This window comes from Stegostoma tigrinum, chromosome 4 (assembly GCF_030684315.1).
Source record: "Stegostoma tigrinum isolate sSteTig4 chromosome 4, sSteTig4.hap1, whole genome shotgun sequence".
NCBI classification, from domain to species: Eukaryota; Metazoa; Chordata; class Chondrichthyes; order Orectolobiformes; family Stegostomatidae; genus Stegostoma; species Stegostoma tigrinum.
In genome coordinates, this window is record NC_081357.1 from 797410 (window position 1) to 818387 (window position 20978).

The 20978-nt window shown below is 56.8% G+C and overlaps 1 protein-coding gene across 1 annotated transcript in view; it reads left to right on the forward strand.

Annotated features, from left to right (window-relative positions):
• Positions 1-20577, forward strand: part of LOC125450631 (tau-tubulin kinase 1-like) — a 121986-nt gene extending 101409 nt beyond the window's left edge. The window contains 1 exon segment of the mRNA XM_059645200.1: positions 20084-20577. Within this exon segment, the coding sequence (XP_059501183.1) occupies positions 20084-20465 (382 nt within the window). The 3' untranslated portion in view covers positions 20466-20577.
• Positions 20578-20978: the final 401 nt, after the last annotated feature.

The window sequence follows — 20978 nt, forward strand, 5'->3', positions numbered from 1 at the left end:
TGTCACTGTATAACACTGGGGTACAGTACCGGTGGGGGACAGGTCTGTCGCTGTATAACACTGGGGTACAGTACCAGTGGGGACAGGTCTGTCACTGTATAACACTGGGGTACAGTACCGGTGGGGACAGGTCTGTCACTGTATAACACTGGGGTACAGTACCGGTGGGGGCAGGTCTGTCCCTGTATAACACTGGGGTACAGTACCGGTGGGGGCAGGTCTGTCCCTGTATAACACTGGGGTACAGTACCGGTGTAAACAGGTCTGTCGCTGTATAACACTCGGGTACAGTATTGGTGGGGGACAGGTCTGCCCCTGTATAACACTGGGGTACAGTACTAGTGGGGACAGGTCTGTCACTGTATAACACTGGGGTACAGTACCGGTGGGGGATGGGGTCTGTCCCTGTATAACACGGGGGTACTGTATCGGTGGGGGATGGGGTCTGTCACTGTATAACACTGGGGTACAGTACTGGTGGGGACAGGTCTGTCCCTGTATAACACTGGGGTACAGTAACGCGGGGGGGAGGGGATGGGTCTGTTGCTGTATAACACTGGGGTACAGTACCGGTGGGGGATGGGTCTGTCGCTGTATAACACTGGGGTACAGTATTGGTGGGGGACAGGTCTGTCCCTGTATAACACTGGGGTACAGTACCGGTGGGGGACGGGTCTGTCCCTGTATAACACTGGGGTACAGTATTGGTGGGGGACAGGTCTGTCCCTGTATAACACTGGTGTACAGTACCGGTGGGGGACGGGTCTGTCACTGTATAACACTGGGGCACAGTACCGGTCGCGGACAGGATGTGTCACTGTATAACACTGGGGTACAGTACTGGTGGGGGACAGACCTGTCGCTGTATAACACTGGGGTACAGTACCGGTGTAAACAGGTCTGTCGCTGTATAACACTCGGGTACAGTATTGGTGGGGGACAGGTCTGCCCCTGTATAACACTGGGGTACAGTACTAGTGGGGACAGGTCTGTCACTGTATAACACTGGGGTACAGTACCGGTGGGGGACAGGTCTGTCGCTGTATAACACTGGGGTACAGTACCGGTGGGGGATGGGGTCTGTCCCTGTATAACACGGGGGTACTGTATCGGTGGGGGATGGGGTCTGTCACTGTATAACACTGGGGTACAGTACTGGTGGGGACAGGTCTGTCCCTGTATAACACTGGGGTACAGTAACGGGGGTGGGGGGGGGATGGGTCTGTTGCTGTATAACACTGGGGTACAGTACCGGTGGGGGATGGGTCTGTCGCTGTATAACACTGGGGTACAGTACCGGTGGGGGACGGGTCTGTCCCTGTATAACACTGGGGTACAGTATTGGTGGGGGACGATGGGTCTGTCCCTGTATAACACTGGTGTACAGTACCGGTGGGGGACGGGTCTGTTGCTGTATAACACTGGGGCACAGTACCGGTCGCGGACAGGATGTGTCACTGTATAACACTTGTGTACAGTACCGGTGGGGGACAGATCTGTCGCTGTATAACACTGGGGTACAGTACCGGTGGGGACAGGTCTGTCACTGCATAACACTGGGGTACGTTACCGGTGGGGGAGGGGTCTGTCACTGTAATACACTGGGGTACGGTACCGGTGGGGGCAGGTCTGTCGCTGTATAACACTGGGGTACAGTACCGGTGGGGGACAGATCTGTCGCTGTATAACACTGGGGTACAGTACCAGTGGGGAGGGGTCTGTCCCTGTATAACACTGGGGTACAGTACCGGTGGGGGACGGGACTGTCCCTGTATAACAGTTGGATACGGTACCGGTGGGGATAGGTCTGTCGCTGTATAATACTGGGTACAGTACCGGTGGGGACAGTCTTCACTGTATAACACTGGGGTACATTACTGGTGGGGACGGGTCTGTCCCTGTATAACACTGGGGTACAGTACCGGGGTTGGGGGGGATGGGTCTGTTGCTGTATAACACTGGGGTACAGTACCGGTGGGGGACAGGTCTGTCGCTGTATAACACTGGGGTACAGTACCGGTGGGGACTGGTCTTCATTGTATAATACTGTTGTACAGTACTGGTGGGGGAGGGATCTGTCCCTGTGTAACACTGGGGTACAGTATCGGTGGGGGAGGGATCTGTCCCTGTATAACACTGGGGTACAGTACTGGTGGGGGAGGGATCTGTCCGTGTATAACACTGGGGTACAGTACCGGTGGGGACGGGTCTGTCCCTGTATAACACTGGGGTACAGTACCGGTGGGGACAGGTCTGTCACTGTATAACACTGGGGGACAGTACCGGTGGGGGACAGATCTGTCGCTGTATAACACTGGGGTACAGTACCGGTGGGGACGGGTCTGTCACTGTATAACACTGGGGTACAGTACTGGTGGGGACAGGTCTGCCCCTGTATAGCACTGGGGTACAGTACCGGTGGGGACAGGTCTGTCACTGTATAACACTGGGGGACAGTACCGGTGGGGGACAGATCTGTCGCTGTATAACACTGGGGTACAGTACCGGTGGGGACGGGTCTGTCCCTGTATAACACTGGGGTACAGTACCGGTGGGGACAGGTCTGTCACTGTATAACACTGGGGGACAGTACCGGTGGGGGACAGATCTGTCACTATATAACACTGGGGTACAGTACCGGTGGGGACAGGTCTGTCCCTGTATAACACTGGGGTACGGTAACGGGGGGGGGGGGGATGGGTCTGTTGCTGTATAACACTGGGGTACAGTACCGGTGGGGGATGGGTCTGTCGCTGTATAACACTGGGGTACAGTATTGGTGGGGGACAGGTCTGTCCCTGTATAACACTGGGGTACAGTACCGGTGGGGGACGGGTCTGTCCCTGTATTACACTGGGGTACAGTATTGGTGGGGGACGATAGGTCTGTCCCTGTATAACACTGGGGTACAGTACCGGTGGGGGACGGGTCTGTCGCCGTATAACACTGGGGCACAGTACCGGTCGCGGACAGGATGTGTCACTGTATAACACTGGGGTACAGTACTGGTGGGGGACAGATCTGTCGCTGTATAACACTGGGGTACAGTACCGGTGGGGACAGGTCTGTCACTGCATAACACTGGGGTACGTTACCGGTGGGGGAGGGGTCTGTCACTGTAATACACTGGGGTACGGTACCGGTGGGGGCAGGTCTGTCGCTGTATAACACTGGGGTACAGTACCGGTGGGGGACAGATCTGTCGCTGTATAACACTGGGGTACAGTACCAGTGGGGAGGGGTCTGTCCCTGTATAACACTGGGGTACAGTACCGGTGGGGGACGGGACTGTCCCTGTATAACAGTGGGATACGGTACCGGTGGGGATAGGTCTGTCGCTGTGTAATACTGGGTACAGTACCGGTGGGGACAGTCTTCACTGTATAACACTGGGGTACGGTACTGGTGGGGACGGGTCTGTCCCTGTATAACACTGGGGTACAGTACCGGGGTTGGGGGGGATGGGTCTGTTGCTGTATAACACTGGGGTACAGTACCGGTGGGGGACAGGTCTGTCGCTGTATAACACTGGGGTACAGTACCGGTGGGGACTGGTCTTCATTGTCTCATACTGTTGTACAGTACTGGTGGGGGAGGGATCTGTCCCTGTGTAACACTGGGGTACAGTATCGGTGGGGGAGGGATCTGTCCCTGTATAACACTGGGGTACAGTACTGGTGGGGGAGGGATCTGTCCGTGTATAACACTGGGGTACAGTACCGGTGGGGACGGGTCTGTCCCTGTATAACACTTGGGTTCAGTACCGGTGGGGGAGGGACCTGTCACTGTATAACACTGGGGTACAGTACCGGTGGGGGAGGGATCTGCCCCTGTATAACACTTGGGTTCAGTACCGGTGGGGGAGGGACCTGTCACTGTATAACACTGGGGTACAGTACCGGTGGGGTCCGTCCTGTCCCTGTATGACAGAGGGGTACTCTCCCGGTGGGGGCGGGATCTGTCACTGTATAAAACTGGTGTACATTACCGGTGGGGACGGGTCTGTCACTGTACAAAACTGGGATACAGTACCGGTGGGGGACAGGTCTGTCCCTGTATAACACTGGGGTACAGTACCGGTGGGGACAGGTCTGTCCCTGTATAACACTGGGGTACAGTACCGGTGGGGTACAGATCTGTCCCTGTATAACACTGGGGTACAGTACCGGTCGCGGACAGGTCTGTCGCTGTATAACACTGGGGTACAGTACCAGTGGGGACAGGTCTGTCACTGTATAACACTGGGGTACAGTACCGGTGGGGACAGGTCTGTCACTGTATAACACTGGGGTACAGTACCGGTGGGGGACGGGTCTGTCCCTGTATAACACTGGGGTACAGTACCGGTGGGGGCAGGTCTGTCCCTGTATAACACTGGGGTACAGTACCGGTGTAAACAGGTCTGTCGCTGTATAGCACTCGGGTACAGTATTGGTGGGGGACAGGTCTGTCCCTGTATAACACTGGGGTACAGTACTAGTGGGGACAGGTCTGTCACTGTATAACACTGGGGTACAGTACCGGTGGGGGACAGGTCTGTCGCTGTATAACACTGGGGTACAGTACCGGTGGGGACGGGTCTGTCCCTGTCTAACACTGGGGTACAGTACCGGTGGGGGACGGGTCTGTCGCTGTATAACATTGGGGGACAGTATTGGCGGGGGAGGGGTCTGTCCCTGTATAACACTGGGCTAAAGTACTGGTGGGGACGGGTCTGCCCCTGTATAACACTGGGGTACAGTACCGGTGGGGACAGGGTCTGTCACTATATAACACTGGGGTACAGTACCGGTGGGGATGGGTCTGTCCCTGTATAACACTGGGGTACAGTACCGGTGGGGGACAGGTCTGTCGCTGTATAACACTGGGGTACAGTACCGGTGGGGACAGGTCTGTCACTGTATAATTACTGTGGTACAGTACTGGTGGGGGAGGGGTCTGTCCCTGTATAACACTGGGGTACAGTACCGGTGGGGGAGTGATCTGTCCCTGTATAACACTGGGGTACAGTACTGGTGGGGGAGGGATCTGTCCCTGTGTAACACTGGGGTACAGTATCGGTGGGGGAGGGATCTGTCCCTGTATAACACTGGGGTACAGTACTGATGGGGGAGGGATCTGTCCGTGTATAACACTGGGGTACAGTACCGGTGGGGTCAGTCCTGTCCCTGTATGACAGAGGGGTACTCTCCCGGTGGGGGCGGGATCTGTCACTGTATAAAACTGGTGTACATTACCGGTGGGGACGGGTCTGTCACTGTACAAAACTGGGATACAGTACCGGTGGGGGACAGGTCTGTCACTGTATAACACTGGGGTACAGTACCGGTGGGGGACAGGTCTGTCCCTGTATAACACTGGGGTACAGTACCGGTGGGGACGGGTCTGCCCCTGTATAACACTGGGGTACAGTACCGGTGGGGACAGGGTCTGTCACTATATAACACTGGGGTACAGTACCGGTGGGGATGGGTCTGTCCCTGTATAACACTGGGGTACAGTACCGGTGGGGGACAGGTCTGTCGCTGTATAACACTGGGGTACAGTACCGGTGGGGACAGGTCTGTCACTGTATAATTACTGTGGTACAGTACTGGTGGGGGAGGGGTCTGTCCCTGTATAACACTGGGGTACAGTACCGGTGGGGGAGTGATCTGTCCCTGTATAACACTGGGGTACAGTACTGGTGGGGGAGGGATCTGTCCCTGTGTAACACTGGGGTACAGTATCGGTGGGGGAGGGATCTGTCCCTGTATAACACTGGGGTACAGTACTGATGGGGGAGGGATCTGTCCGTGTATAACACTGGGGTACAGTACCGGTGGGGTCAGTCCTGTCCCTGTATGACAGAGGGGTACTCTCCCGGTGGGGGCGGGATCTGTCACTGTATAAAACTGGTGTACATTACCGGTGGGGACGGGTCTGTCACTGTACAAAACTGGGATACAGTACCGGTGGGGGACAGGTTTCTCGCTGTGTAACACTGGGGTACAGTACCAGTGCGGACAGGTCTGTCACATTATAATACTGGGGTACAGTACCGTTGGGGACCGGTCGGTCACTGTATAACACTGGGGTACAGTACCGATAGGGACAGGTCTGTCACTGTATAACACTGGGGTACAGTACCGGTGGGGGACAGGTCGCTCGCTGTGTAACACTGGGGTACAGTACTGGTGGGGACAGGTCTGTCTCTGTATAACACTGCGGTACAGTATCGGTGGGGACGGGTCTGTCTCTGTATAACACTGGGGTACAGTACCGGTGGGGACAGGTCTGTCGCTATATAACACTGGGGTACAGTACGGGTGGGGACGGGTCTGTCGCTGTATAACACTGGGATACAGTACCGGTGGGGACAGGTCTGTCGCTGTATAACACTGGGGTACAGTACCGGTGGGGACGGGTCTGTCACTGTATAACACTGGGGTATAGTACCGGTGGGGGACAGGTCTGTCGCTGTATAACACTGGGGTACAGTACCGGTGGGGACTGGTCTTCATTGTATAATACTGTTGTACAGTACTGGTGGGGGAGGGATCTGTCCCTGTGTAACACTGGGGTACAGTCTCGGTGGGGGAGGGATCTGTCCCTGTATAACACTGGGGTACAGTACTGGTGGGGGAGGGATCTGTCCGTGTATAACACTGGGGTACAGTACCGGTGGGGACGGGTCTGTCCCTGTATAACACTTGGGTTCAGTACCGGTGGGGGAGGGACCTGTCACTGTATAACACTGGGGTACAGTACCGGTGGGGACGTGTCTGTCACTGTATAACACTGGGGTACAGTACCGGTGGGGTCAGTCCTGTCCCTGTATGACAGAGGGGTACTCTCCCGGTGGGGGCGGGATCTGTCACTGTATAAAACTGGTGTACATTACCGGTGGGGACGGGTCTGTCACTGTACAAAACTGGGATACAGTACCGGTGGGGGGCAGGTCTGTCGCTGTATAACACTGGGGTACAGTACCGGTGGGGACAGGTCTGTCACTGTATAACACTGGTGTACAGTATTGGTGGGGGACAGGTCTGTCGCTGTATAACACTGGGGTACAGTATTGGTGGGGGACAGATCTGTCCCTGTATAACACTGGGGTACAGTACCAGTGGGGACAGGTCTGTCACTGTATAACACTGGTGTACAGTATTGGTGGGGGACAGGTCTGTCGCTGTATAACACTGGGGTACAGTATTGGTGGGGGACAGGTCTGTCCCTGTATAACACTGGGGTACAGTACCGGTGGGGCCAGGTCTGTCACTGTATAACACTGGTGTACAGTACCGGTGGGGGACGGGTCTGTCGCTGTATAACACTGGGGTACAGTATTGGTGGGGGACAGGTCTGTCCCTGTATAACACTGGGGTACAGTACCGGTGGGGGACAGGTCTGTCGCTGTATAACACTGGGGTACAGTACCGGTGGGGGACAGGTCTGTCGCTGTATAACACTGGGGTACAGTACTGGTGGGGGCAGGTCTGTCGCTGTATAACACTGGGGTACAGTACCGGTGGGGACGGGTCTGTCCCTGTATAACACTGCGGTACAGTACCGGTGGGGGACAGGTCTGTCACTGTATAACACTGGGGTACAGTACCAGTGGGGGCAGGTCTGTCGCTCTATAACACTGGGGTACAGTACCGGTGGGGGACAGATCTGTCGCTGTATAACACTGCGGTACTGTACCAGTGGGGAGGGGTCTGTCCCTGTATAACACTGGGGTACAGTACCGGTGGGGGACGGGACTGTCCCTGTATAACAGTGGGATACGGTACCGGTGGGGATAGGTCTGTTGCTGTATAATACTGGGTACAGTACCGGTGGGGACAGTCTTCACTGTATAACACTGGGGTACAGTACCGGTGGGGACGGGTCTATCCCTGTATAACACTGGGGTACAGTACCGGGGGGGGGGGGGATGGGTCTGTTGCTGTATAACACTGGGGTACAGTACCGGTGGGGGACAGGTCTGTCCCTGTATAACACTGGGGTACAGTACCGGTGGGGGAGTGATCTGTCCCTGTATAACACTGGGGTACAGTACTGGTGGGGGAGGGATCTGTCCCTGTGTAACACTGGGGTACAGTATCGGTGGGGGAGGGATCTGTCCCTGTATAACACTGGGGTACAGTACTGGTGGGGGAGGGATCTGTCCGTGTATAACACTGGGGTACAGTACCGGTGGGGACGGGTCTGTCCCTGTATAACACTTGGGTTCAGTACCGATGGGGGAGGGACCTGTCACTGTATAACACTGGGGTACAGTACCGGTGGGGTCAGTCCTGTCCCTGTATGACAGAGGGGTACTCTCCCGGTGGGGGCGGGATCTGTCACTGTATAAAACTGGTGTACATTACCGGTGGGGACGGGTCTGTCACTGTACAAAACTGGGATACAGTACCGGTGGGGGGCAGGTCTGTCGCTGTATAACACTGCGGTACAGTACCGGTGGGGGACGGGTCTGTCACTGTATAACACTGGGGTACAGTACCGGTGGGGGACAGGTCTGTCGCTGTATAACACTGGGGTACAGTACCAGTGGGGACAGGTCTGTCACTGTATAACACTGGGGTACAGTACCGGTGGGGACAGGTCTGTCACTGTATAACACTGGGGTACAGTACCGGTGGGGGCAGGTCTGTCCCTGTATAACACTGGGGTACAGTACCAGTGGGGGCAGGTCTGTCCCTGTATAACACTGGGGTACAGTACCGGTGTAAACAGGTCTATCGCTGTATAACACTCGGGTACAGTATTGGTGGGGGACAGGTCTGTCCCTGTATAACACTGGGGTACAGTACTAGTGGGGACAGGTCTGTCACTGTATAACACTGGGGTACAGTACCGGTGGGGGACAGGTCTGTCGCTGTATAACACTGGGGTACAGTACCGGTGGGGACGGGTCTGTCCCTGTCTAACACTGGGGTACAGTACCGGTGGGGGACGGGTCTGTCGCTGTATAACATTGGCGGACAGTATTGGCGGGGGAGGGGTCTGTCCCTGTATAACACTGGGCTAAAGTACTGGTGGGGACGGGTCTGCCCCTGTATAACACTGGGGTACAGTACCGGTGGGCACAGGGTCTGTCACTATATAACACTGGGGTACAGTACCGGTGGGGATGGGTCTGTCCCTGTATAACACTGGGGTACAGTACCGGTGGGGGACAGGTCTGTCGCTGTATAACACTGGGGTACAGTACCGGTGGGGACAGGTCTGTCCCTGTATAACACTGGGGCACAGTACCGGTGGGGACAGGTCTGTCACTGTATAATTACTGTGGTACAGTACTGGTGGGGGAGGGGTCTGTCCCTGTATAACACTGGGGTACAGTACCGGTGGGGGAGTGATCTGTCCCTGTATAACACTGGGGTACAGTACTGGTGGGGGAGGGATCTGTCCCTGTGTAACACTGGGGTACAGTATCGGTGGGGGAGGGATCTGTCCCTGTATAACACTGGGGTACAGTACTGGTGGGGGAGGGATCTGTCCGTGTATAACACTGGGGTACAGTACCGGTGGGGACGGGTCTGTCCCTGTATAACACTTGGGTTCAGTACCGATGGGGGCGGGATCTGTCACTGTATAAAACTGGTGTACATTACCGGTGGGGACGGGTCTGTCACTGTACAAAACTGGGATACAGTACCGGTGGGGGACAGGTTTCTCGCTGTGTAACACTGGGGTACAGTACCAGTGCGGACAGGTCTGTCACATTATAATACTGGAGTACAGTACCGTTGGGGACCGGTCGGTCACTGTATAACACTGGGGTACAGTACCGATAGGGACAGGTCTGTCACTGTATAACACTGGGGTACAGTACCGGTGGGGGACAGGTCGCTCGCTGTGTAACACTGGGGTACAGTACTGGTGGGGACAGGTCTGTCTCTGTATAACACTGCGGTACAGTATCGGTGGGGACGGGTCTGTCTCTGTATAACACTGGGGTACAGTACCGGTGGGGACAGGTCTGTCGCTATATAACACTGGGGTACAGTACGGGTGGGGACGGGTCTGTCGCTGTATAACACTGGGATACAGTACCGGTGGGGACAGGTCTGTCGCTGTATAACACTGGGGTACAGTACCGGTGGGGACGGGTCTGTCACTGTATAACATTGGGGTATAGTACCGGTGGGGGACAGGTCTGTCGCTGTATAACACTGGGGTACAGTACCGGTGGGGACTGGTCTTCATTGTATAATACTGTTGTACAGTACTGGTGGGGGAGGGATCTGTCCCTGTGTAACACTGGGGTACAGTCTCGGTGGGGGAGGGATCTGTCCCTGTATAACACTGGGGTACAGTACTGGTGGGGGAGGGATCTGTCCGTGTATAACACTGGGGTACAGTACCGGTGGGGACGGGTCTGTCCCTGTATAACACTTGGGTTCAGTACCGGTGGGGGAGGGACCTGTCACTGTATAACACTGGGGTACAGTACCGGTGGGGACGTGTCTGTCACTGTATAACACTGGGGTACAGTACCGGTGGGGTCAGTCCTGTCCCTGTATGACAGAGGGGTACTCTCCCGGTGGGGGCGGGATCTGTCACTGTATAAAACTGGTGTACATTACCGGTGGGGACGGGTCTGTCACTGTACAAAACTGGGATACAGTACCGGTGGGGGGCAGGTCTGTCGCTGTATAACACTGGGGTACAGTACCGGTGGGGACAGGTCTGTCACTGTATAACACTGGTGTACAGTATTGGTGGGGGACAGGTCTGTCGCTGTATAACACTGGGGTACAGTATTGGTGGGGGACAGGTCTGTCCCTGTATAACACTGGGGTACAGTACCGGTGGGGACAGGTCTGTCACTGTATAACACTGGTGTACAGTATTGGTGGGGGACAGGTCTGTCGCTGTATAACACTGGGGTACAGTATTGGTGGGGGACAGGTCTGTCCCTGTATAACACTGGGGTACAGTACCGGTGGGGACAGGTCTGTCACTGTATAACACTGGTGTACAGTACCGGTGGGGGACGGGTCTGTCGCTGTATAACACTGGGGTACAGTATTGGTGGGGGACAGGTCTGTCCCTGTATAACACTGGGGTACAGTACCGGTGGGGGACAGGTCTGTCGCTGTATAACACTGGGGTACAGTACCGGTGGGGGACAGGTCTGTCGCTGTATAACACTGGGGTACAGTACTGGTGGGGGCAGGTCTGTCGCTGTATAACACTGGGGTACAGTACCGGTGGGGACGGGTCTGTCCCTGTATAACACTGCGGTACAGTACCGGTGGGGGACAGGTCTGTCACTGTATAACACTGGGGTACAGTACCAGTGGGGGCAGGTCTGTCGCTCTATAACACTGGGGTACAGTACCGGTGGGGGACAGATCTGTCGCTGTATAACACTGCGGTACTGTACCAGTGGGGAGGGGTCTGTCCCTGTATAACACTGGGGTACAGTACCGGTGGGGGACGGGACTGTCCCTGTATAACAGTGGGATACGGTACCGGTGGGAATAGGTCTGTTGCTGTATAATACTGGGTACAGTACCGGTGGGGACAGTCTTCACTGTATAACACTGGGGTACAGTACTGGTGGGGACGGGTCTATCCCTGTATAACACTGGGGTACAGTACCGGGGGGGGGGGGATGGGTCTGTTGCTGTATAACACTGGGGTACAGTACCGGTGGGGGACAGGTCTGTCCCTGTATAACACTGGGGTACAGTACCGGTGGGGGAGTGATCTGTCCCTGTATAACACTGGGGTACAGTACTGGTGGGGGAGGGATCTGTCCCTGTGTAACACTGGGGTACAGTATCGGTGGGGGAGGGATCTGTCCCTGTATAACACTGGGGTACAGTACTGGTGGGGGAGGGATCTGTCCGTGTATAACACTGGGGTACAGTACCGGTGGGGACGGGTCTGTCCCTGTATAACACTTGGGTTCAGTACCGATGGGGGAGGGACCTGTCACTGTATAACACTGGGGTACAGTACCGGTGGGGTCAGTCCTGTCCCTGTATGACAGAGGGGTACTCTCCCGGTGGGGGCGGGATCTGTCACTGTATAAAACTGGTGTACATTACCGGTGGGGACGGGTCTGTCACTGTACAAAACTGGGATACAGTACCGGTGGGGGGCAGGTCTGTCGCTGTATAACACTGCGGTACAGTACCGGTGGGGGACGGGTCTGTCACTGTATAACACTGGGGTACAGTACCGGTGGGGGACAGGTCTGTCGCTGTATAACACTGGGGTACAGTACCAGTGGGGACAGGTCTGTCACTGTATAACACTGGGGTACAGTACCGGTGGGGACAGGTCTGTCACTGTATAACACTGGGGTACAGTACCGGTGGGGGCAGGTCTGTCCCTGTATAACACTGGGGTACAGTACCAGTGGGGGCAGGTCTGTCCCTGTATAACACTGGGGTACAGTACCGGTGTAAACAGGTCTATCGCTGTATAACACTCGGGTACAGTATTGGTGGGGGACAGGTCTGTCCCTGTATAACACTGGGGTACAGTACTAGTGGGGACAGGTCTGTCACTGTATAACACTGGGGTACAGTACCGGTGGGGGACAGGTCTGTCGCTGTATAACACTGGGGTACAGTACCGGTGGGGACGGGTCTGTCCCTGTCTAACACTGGGGTACAGTACCGGTGGGGGACGGGTCTGTCGCTGTATAACATTGGCGGACAGTATTGGCGGGGGAGGGGTCTGTCCCTGTATAACACTGGGCTAAAGTACTGGTGGGGACGGGTCTGCCCCTGTATAACACTGGGGTACAGTACCGGTGGGCACAGGGTCTGTCACTATATAACACTGGGGTACAGTACCGGTGGGGATGGGTCTGTCCCTGTATAACACTGGGGTACAGTACCGGTGGGGACAGTGTCTGTCCCTGTATAACACTCGGGTACAATACCGGTGGGGGACAGGTCTGTCGCTGTATAACACTGGGGTACAGGACCGGTGGGGATGGGTCTGTCCCTGTATAACACTGGGGTGCAGTACCGGTGGGGGCAGGTCTGTCGCTGTATAACACTGGGGTACAGTACCGGTGGGGACGGGTCTGTCCCTGTATAACACTGGGGTACAGTACAGGTGGGGGACAGGTCTCTCGCTGTATAACACTGGGGTACAGTACCGGTGGGGGATGGGACTGTCCCTGTATAACAGTGGGATACGGTACCGGTGGGGATAGGTCTGTCGCTGTATAATACTGGGTACAGTACCGGTGGGGACAGTCTTCACTGTATAACACTGGGGTACGGTACTGGTGTGGACGGGTCTATCCCTGTATAACACTGGGGTACAGTACCGGGGCGGGGGGGGGGGGGGGGGGGATGGGTCTGTTGCTGTATAACACTGGGGTACAGTACCGGTGGGGACAGGTCTGTCACTGTATAATTACTGTGGTACAGTACTGGTGGGGGAGGGGCCTGTCCCTGTATAACACTGGGGTACAGTACCGGTGGGGGAGTGATCTGTCCCTGTATAACACTGGGGTACAGTACTGGTGGGGGAGGGATCTGTCCCTGTGTAACACTGGGGTACAGTATCGGTGGGGGAGGGATCTGTCCCTGTATAACACTGGGGTACAGTACTGGTGGGGGAGGGATCTGTCCGTGTATAACACTGGGGTACAGTACCGGTGGGGACGGGTCTGTCCCTGTATAACACTTGGGTTCAGTACCGATGGGGGAGGGACCTGTCACTGTATAACACTGGGGTACAGTACCGGTGGGGTCAGTCCTGTCCCTGTATGACAGAGGGGTACTCTCCCGGTGGGGGCGGGATCTGTCACTGTATAAAACTGGTGTACATTACCGGTGGGGACGGGTCTGTCACTGTACAAAACTGGGATACAGTACCGGTGGGGGACAGGTTTCTCGCTGTGTAACACTGGGGTACAGTACCAGTGCAGACAGGTCTGTCACATTATAATACTGGGGTACAGTACCGTTGGGGACCGGTCGGTCACTGTATAACACTGGGGTACAGTACCGATGGGGACAGGTCTGTCACTGTATAACACTGGGGTACAGTACCGGTGGGGGACACGTCTGTCTCTGTATAACACTGCGGTACAGTATCGGTGGGGACGGGTCTGTCTCTGTATAACACTGGGGTACAGTACCGGTGGGGACAGGTCTGTCGCTATATAACACTGGGGTACAGTACGGGTGGGGACGGGTCTGTCGCTGTATAACACTGGGATACAGTACCGGTGGGGACAGGTCTGTCGCTGTATAACACTGGGGTAAAGTACCAGTGGGGACGGGTCTGTCACTGTATAACACTGGGGTACAGTACTGGTGGGGACGGATCTGTCGCTGTATAACACTGGGGTACAGTACTGGTGGGGACAGGTCTGTCGCTGTATAACACTGGGGTACAGTACTGGTGGGGACGGATCTGTCGCTGTATAACACTGGGGTACAGTACCGGTGGGGACGGGTCTGTCACTGTATAACACTGGGGTACAGTACGGGTGGGGACGGATCTGTCGCTGTATAACACTGGGGTACAGTACTGGTGGGGACAGGTCTGTCGCTGTATAACACTGGGGTACAGTACTGGTGGGGACAGGTCTGTCCCTGTATAACACTGAGGTACAGTACCGGTGGGGACAGGGTCTGTCACTGTGTAACACTGGGGTACAGTACGGGTGGGGACAGGTCTGTCACTGTATAACACTGGGGTACAGTATCGGAGGGGACGGGTCTGTCTCTGTATAACACTGGGGTACAGTACCGGGGGGGGGGGGGGGATGGGTCTGTTGCTGTATAACACTGGGGTACAGTACCGGTGGGGACAGGTCTGTCACTGTATAATTACTGTGGTACAGTACTGGTGGGGGAGGGGTCTGTCCCTGTATAACACTGGGGTACAGTACCGGTGGGGACAGGTCTCTCGCTGTGTAACACTGGGGTACAGTATCGGTGGGGACGGGTCTGTCTCTGTATAACACTGGGGTACAGTACCGGTGGGGACAAGTCTGTCTCTGTGTAACACTGGGGTACAGTACCGGTGGGGACAGGTCTGTCGCTATATAACACTGGGGTACAGTACCGGTGGGGACGGGTCTGTCGCTGTATAACACTGGGGTACAGTACCGGTGGGGGACGGGACTGTCCCTGTATAACAGTGGGATACGGTACCGGTGGGGATAGGTCTGTCGCTGTATAATACTGGGTACAGTACCGGTGGGGACAGTCTTCACTGTATAACACTGGGGTACGGTACTGGTGTGGACGGGTCTATCCCTGTATAACACTGGGGTACAGTACCGGGGCGGGGGGGGGGGGGGGGGGGGATGGGTCTGTTGCTGTATAACACTGGGGTACAGTACCGGTGGGGACAGGTCTGTCACTGTATAATTACTGTGGTACAGTACTGGTGGGGGAGGGGTCTGTCCCTGTATAACACTGGGGTACAGTACCGGTGGGGGAGTGATCTGTCCCTGTATAACACTGGGGTACAGTACTGGTGGGGGAGGGATCTGTCCCTGTGTAACACTGGGGTACAGTATCGGTGGGGGAGGGATCTGTCCCTGTATAACACTGGGGTACAGTACTGGTGGGGGAGGGATCTGTCCGTGTATAACACTGGGGTACAGTACCGGTGGGGACGGGTCTGTCCCTGTATAACACTTGGGTTCAGTACCGATGGGGGAGGGACCTGTCACTGTATAACACTGGGGTACAGTACCGGTGGGGTCAGTCCTGTCCCTGTATGACAGAGGGGTACTCTCCCGGTGGGGGCGGGATCTGTCACTGTATAAAACTGGTGTACATTACCGGTGGGGACGGGTCTGTCACTGTACAAAACTGGGATACAGTACCGGTGGGGGACAGGTTTCTCGCTGTGTAACACTGGGGTACAGTACCAGTGCAGACAGGTCTGTCACATTATAATACTGGGGTACAGTACCGTTGGGGACCGGTCGGTCACTGTATAACACTGGGGTACAGTACCGATGGGGACAGGTCTGTCACTGTATAACACTGGGGTACAGTACCGGTGGGGGACACGTCTGTCTCTGTATAACACTGCGGTACAGTATCGGTGGGGACGGGTCTGTCTCTGTATAACACTGGGGTACAGTACCGGTGGGGACAGGTCTGTCGCTATATAACACTGGGGTACAGTACGGGTGGGGACGGGTCTGTCGCTGTATAACACTGGGATACAGTACCGGTGGGGACAGGTCTGTCGCTGTATAACACTGGGGTACAGTACCAGTGGGGACGGGTCTGTCACTGTATAACACTGGGGTACAGTACTGGTGGGGACAGGTCTGTCGCTGTATAACACTGGGGTACAGTACTGGTGGGGACGGATCTGTCGCTGTATAACACTGGGGTACAGTACCGGTGGGGACGGGTCTGTCACTGTATAACACTGGGGTACAGTACGGGTGGGGACGGATCTGTCGCTGTATAACACTGGGGTACAGTACTGGTGGGGACAGGTCTGTCGCTGTATAACACTGGGGTACAGTACTGGTGGGGACAGGTCTGTCCCTGTATAACACTGAGGTACAGTACCGGTGGGGACAGGGTCTGTCACTGTGTAACACTGGGGTACAGTACGGGTGGGGACAGGTCTGTCACTGTATAACACTGGGGTACAGTATCGGTGGGGACGGGTCTGTCTCTGTTTAACACTGGGGTACAGTACCGGTGGGGACAGGTCTCTCGCTGTGTAACACTGGGGTACAGTATCGGTGGGGACGGGTCTGTCTCTGTATAACACTGGGGTACAGTACCGGTGGGGACAAGTCTGTCTCTGTGTAACACTGGGGTACAGTACCGGTGGGGACAGGTCTGTCGCTATATAACACTGGGGTACAGTACCGGTGGGGACGGGTCTGTCGCTGTATAACACTGGGATACAGTACCGGTGGGGACAGGTCTGTCCCTGTATAACACTGGGGTACAGTACCGGTGGGGACGGGTCTGTCACTGTATAACACTGGGGTACAGTACGGGTGGGGTCGGAACTGTCGCTGTATAACACTGGGGTACAGTACCGGTGGGGGATGGGTCTGTCCCTGTATAACACTGGGGTACAGTACGGGTGGGGACGGATCTGTCGCTGTATAACACTGGGGTACAGTACCGGTGGGGACGGGTCTGTCACTGTATAACACTGGGGTACAGTACGGGTGGGGACGGATCTGTCGCTGTATAACACTGGGGTACAGTACCGGTGGGGGATGGGTCTGTCCCTGTATAACACTGGGGTACAGTACCGGTGGGGACGGATCTGTCGCTGTATAACACTGGGGTACAGTACCAGTGGGGACAGGGTCTGTCACTGTGTAACACTGGGGTACAGTACGGGTGGGGACAGGTCTGTCGCTGTGTAACACTGGGGTACAGTCCCAGTGGGGACGGGTCTGTCGCTGTATAACACTGGGGTACAGTACCAGTGGGGACAGGGTCTGTCACTGTGTAACACTGGGGTACAGTACGGGTGGGGACATGTCTGTCGCTGTGTAACACTGGGGTACAGTACCAGTGGGGACGGGTCTGTCGCTGTATAACACTGGGGTACAGTACCAGTGGGGACGGGTCTGTCGCTGTATAACACTGGGGTACAGTACCAGTGGGGACAGGTCTGTCACTGTATAACACTGGGGTACAGTACGGGTGGGGACGGGTCTGTCACTGTATAACACTGGGGTACAGTACTGGTGGGGACAGGGTCTGTCCCTATATAACACTGGAGTACAGTACCGGTGGGGACAGGTCTGTCGCTGTACAACACTGGGGTACAGTACCGGTGGGGACAGGGTCTGTCCCTGTATAACACTGGGGTACAGTACCGGTACTGTACCCCAGTGTTACACAGAGACAGACCTGTCCCCACCGGTAGTGTACCCCAGTGTTATACAGTGACAGACCTGTCCCACACCGGTACTGTACCCCAGTGTTATACAGCGACAGATCCGTCCCCACCCGTACTGTACCCCAGTGTTATACAGTGATAGACCCGTCCCCACCGGTACTGTACCCCAGTGTTATACAGGGACAGACCCTGTCCCCACCGGTACTGTACCCCAGTGTTATACAGTGACAGACCCGTCCCCACTGGTACTGTACCCCAGTGTTATACAGTGACAGACCTGTCCCCCACCGGTACTGTACCCCAGTGTTATACAGTGACAGACCTGTCTCCCACCGGTACTGTACCCCAGTGTTATACAGGGACAGACCTGTCCCCACCGGTACTGTACCCCAGTGTTATACAGTGACAGACCTGTCCCCCACCGGTACTGTACCCCAGTGTTGTACAGCGACAGACCTGTCCCCACCGGTACTGTACCCCAGTGTTATACAGTGACAGACCTGTCCCCCACCGGTACTGTACCCCAGTGTTATACAGCGACAGACCTGTCCCCACCGGTACTGTACCCCAGTGTTATACAGCGACAGACTTGTCCCCACTGGTACTGTACCCCAGTGTTATACAGCGACAGACCTGTCCCCACCGGTACTGTACCCCAGTGTTATACAGTGACAGACCTGTCCCCCACCGGTACTGTACCCCAGTGTTATACAGTGACAGACCTGTCCCCCACCGGTACTGTACCCCAGTGTTATACAGCGACAGACTTGTCCCCACCGGTACTGTACCCCAGTGTTATACAGTGACAGACCTGTCCCCCACCGGTACTGTACCCCAGTGTTATACTGCGACCCCGTCTCGCTGTGACCCCCATCTCTCTGTGACTCCCCCATCTCGCTGTGACCCCCCATCTCGCTGTGTCCCCGTCACTCTGCGACCCCGTCTCGCTGTGACCCCCATCTCTCTGTGACTCCCCCATCTCGCTGTGACCCCCCATCTCGCTGTGTCCCCGTCACTCTGCGACCCCATCTCGCTGTGCCCCCCATCTCGCTGTGCTCCCGTCTCGCTGTGACCCTGTCTCACTGGTAACTCCATCACTCTGCGACCCCGTCTCGCTGCGACCCCGTCTCGCTGTGAACCCCCGTCTCGCTGTGACCTCCGTCAGTCTGTGACCCCATCCCGCTGTGACCCCATCCCGCTGTGACCCCGTCTCGTTGTGACCCTCGTCTCGCTGTGACCCTCGTCTCGCTGTGCCCCCCGCCTCGCTGTGCCCCCCCCGTCTCGCTGTGACCCTGTCTCGCTGTGACCCCCCATCTCGCTGTGCGCCCCTGTCTCGCTGTGACCCATCCCGTCTCGCTGTGCGCCCCCGTCTCGTTGTGACCCCCGTCTCTGTCTGTTCCCCGCGTCTCGCTCTGTTCCCCGCGTCTCGCTGTGGCCACTGTCACTCTGTGACCCTGTCACGCTGTGGCCCCCATCACACTGTGACCCCATCTCTCTGTGATCCTGTCTTGCTATGACCCCGTCTCGCTGTGCCCCCCATCTCTCTGTGCCCCCCGTCTCTCTGTGCCCCCTGTTGCGCTGTGGCCCCCATCTCTCTGAGCCCCCCATCTCTCTCAGCCCCCCCCAATCTCTCTGTGTCCCCCGGCTCTCTGTGCCCCCTGTTGCGCTGTGGCCCCCCGTCTCTCTGTGGCCCCCCCTGTCTCTCTGTGACCCCCCCGTCTCTCTGTGACCCCCCTGTCTCTCTGTGACCCCCCCTGTCTCTCTGTGACCCCCCCTGTCTCTCTGTGACCCCCCCGTCTCTCTGTGACCCCCCCGTCTCTCTGTGACCCCCCTGTCTCTCTGTGACCCCCCCTGTCTCTCTGTGACCCCCCCGTCTCTCTGTGACCCCCCCGTCTCTCTGTGACCCCCCCGTCTCTCTGTGACCCCCCTGTCTCTCTGTGACCCCCCCTGTCTCTCTGTGGCCCCCCGTCTCTCTGTGACCCCCCTGTCTCTCTGTGACCCCCCCTGTCTCTCTGTGGCCCCCCCCGTCTCTCTGTGACCCCCCCCGTCTCTCTGTGACCCCCCTGTCTCTCTGTGACCCCCCCTGTCTCTCTGTGACCCCCCCGTCTCTCTGTGACCCCCCTGTCTCTCTGTGACCCCCCTGTCTCTCTGTGGCCCCCCCCCGTCTCTCTGTGGCCCCCGTCCTTCTGTGCACCGCCCCATCTTGCTGTGGCCCAGTGACTATCGATCGGCTGGTTTTTGTGTTTTTCAGGATTGCAGTGAGGAATGGGTCTGCGATTCCTGGCCCTCTTCCTGAGCCTGATGTCTGGGTGAAGCAAGAGCCTGTCCAGCCCCTCCTGATCCCAGGGTCCCACCAGGTCTCTGTGTACAGTGCTCAACTGAGCCTGGGCCCAGGCCCTCCCGCCCCGTCCCGCAGCCTGAGTGCCTCTCCCCGGATTCGGACATTCAGCAGGACTGACAGCCCATCACCGTGCCGACGTCGGAGGCTCAGCACAGCTTTGTCAGGGAGTAGTGTGAGGGCCCAGGCTCACACGCAGCCTGGGCCCAGTGTTCACCATAACAGAGCCCGAAGCCAGGCTCCTGCGACCAAAGTCAGGCCACTGGCTGCTGTAGGCCAGCAGGCTGCAAGATAGGGGACAGCCGTCTCAACCCAGGCACTGGTGGGCGTCAGGTTACACAGCATCATCCCACAGCAATCAGCATGGAATCCTCCAACACAGCAGCTCCACACCCCCGCCCCACACCCACCCACCCTCACCACATACACACACACTCCCCCACACACACACATACACCCCCCCCACACACACACACCCACACCCACCCCCCACAACACACACCCACCCACCCCCCACCACACACACACACACACACACACACACAAACACCCACACCCACACACCCCCCCACACACACACCCACACCCACCCCCCACAACACACACCGACCCACCCACCCCCCACACACACATCCACCATCCCCACACACACATCCACCCCCCCACACACACCCACCCCGCCCACACACCCACCCCGCGCACACACACACCCCCCCACACACACACACCCACACCCCCCCACACACACACCCACACCCCCCCACACACACACCCCCCCCCACACACCCACCCCCCCCACACACACACC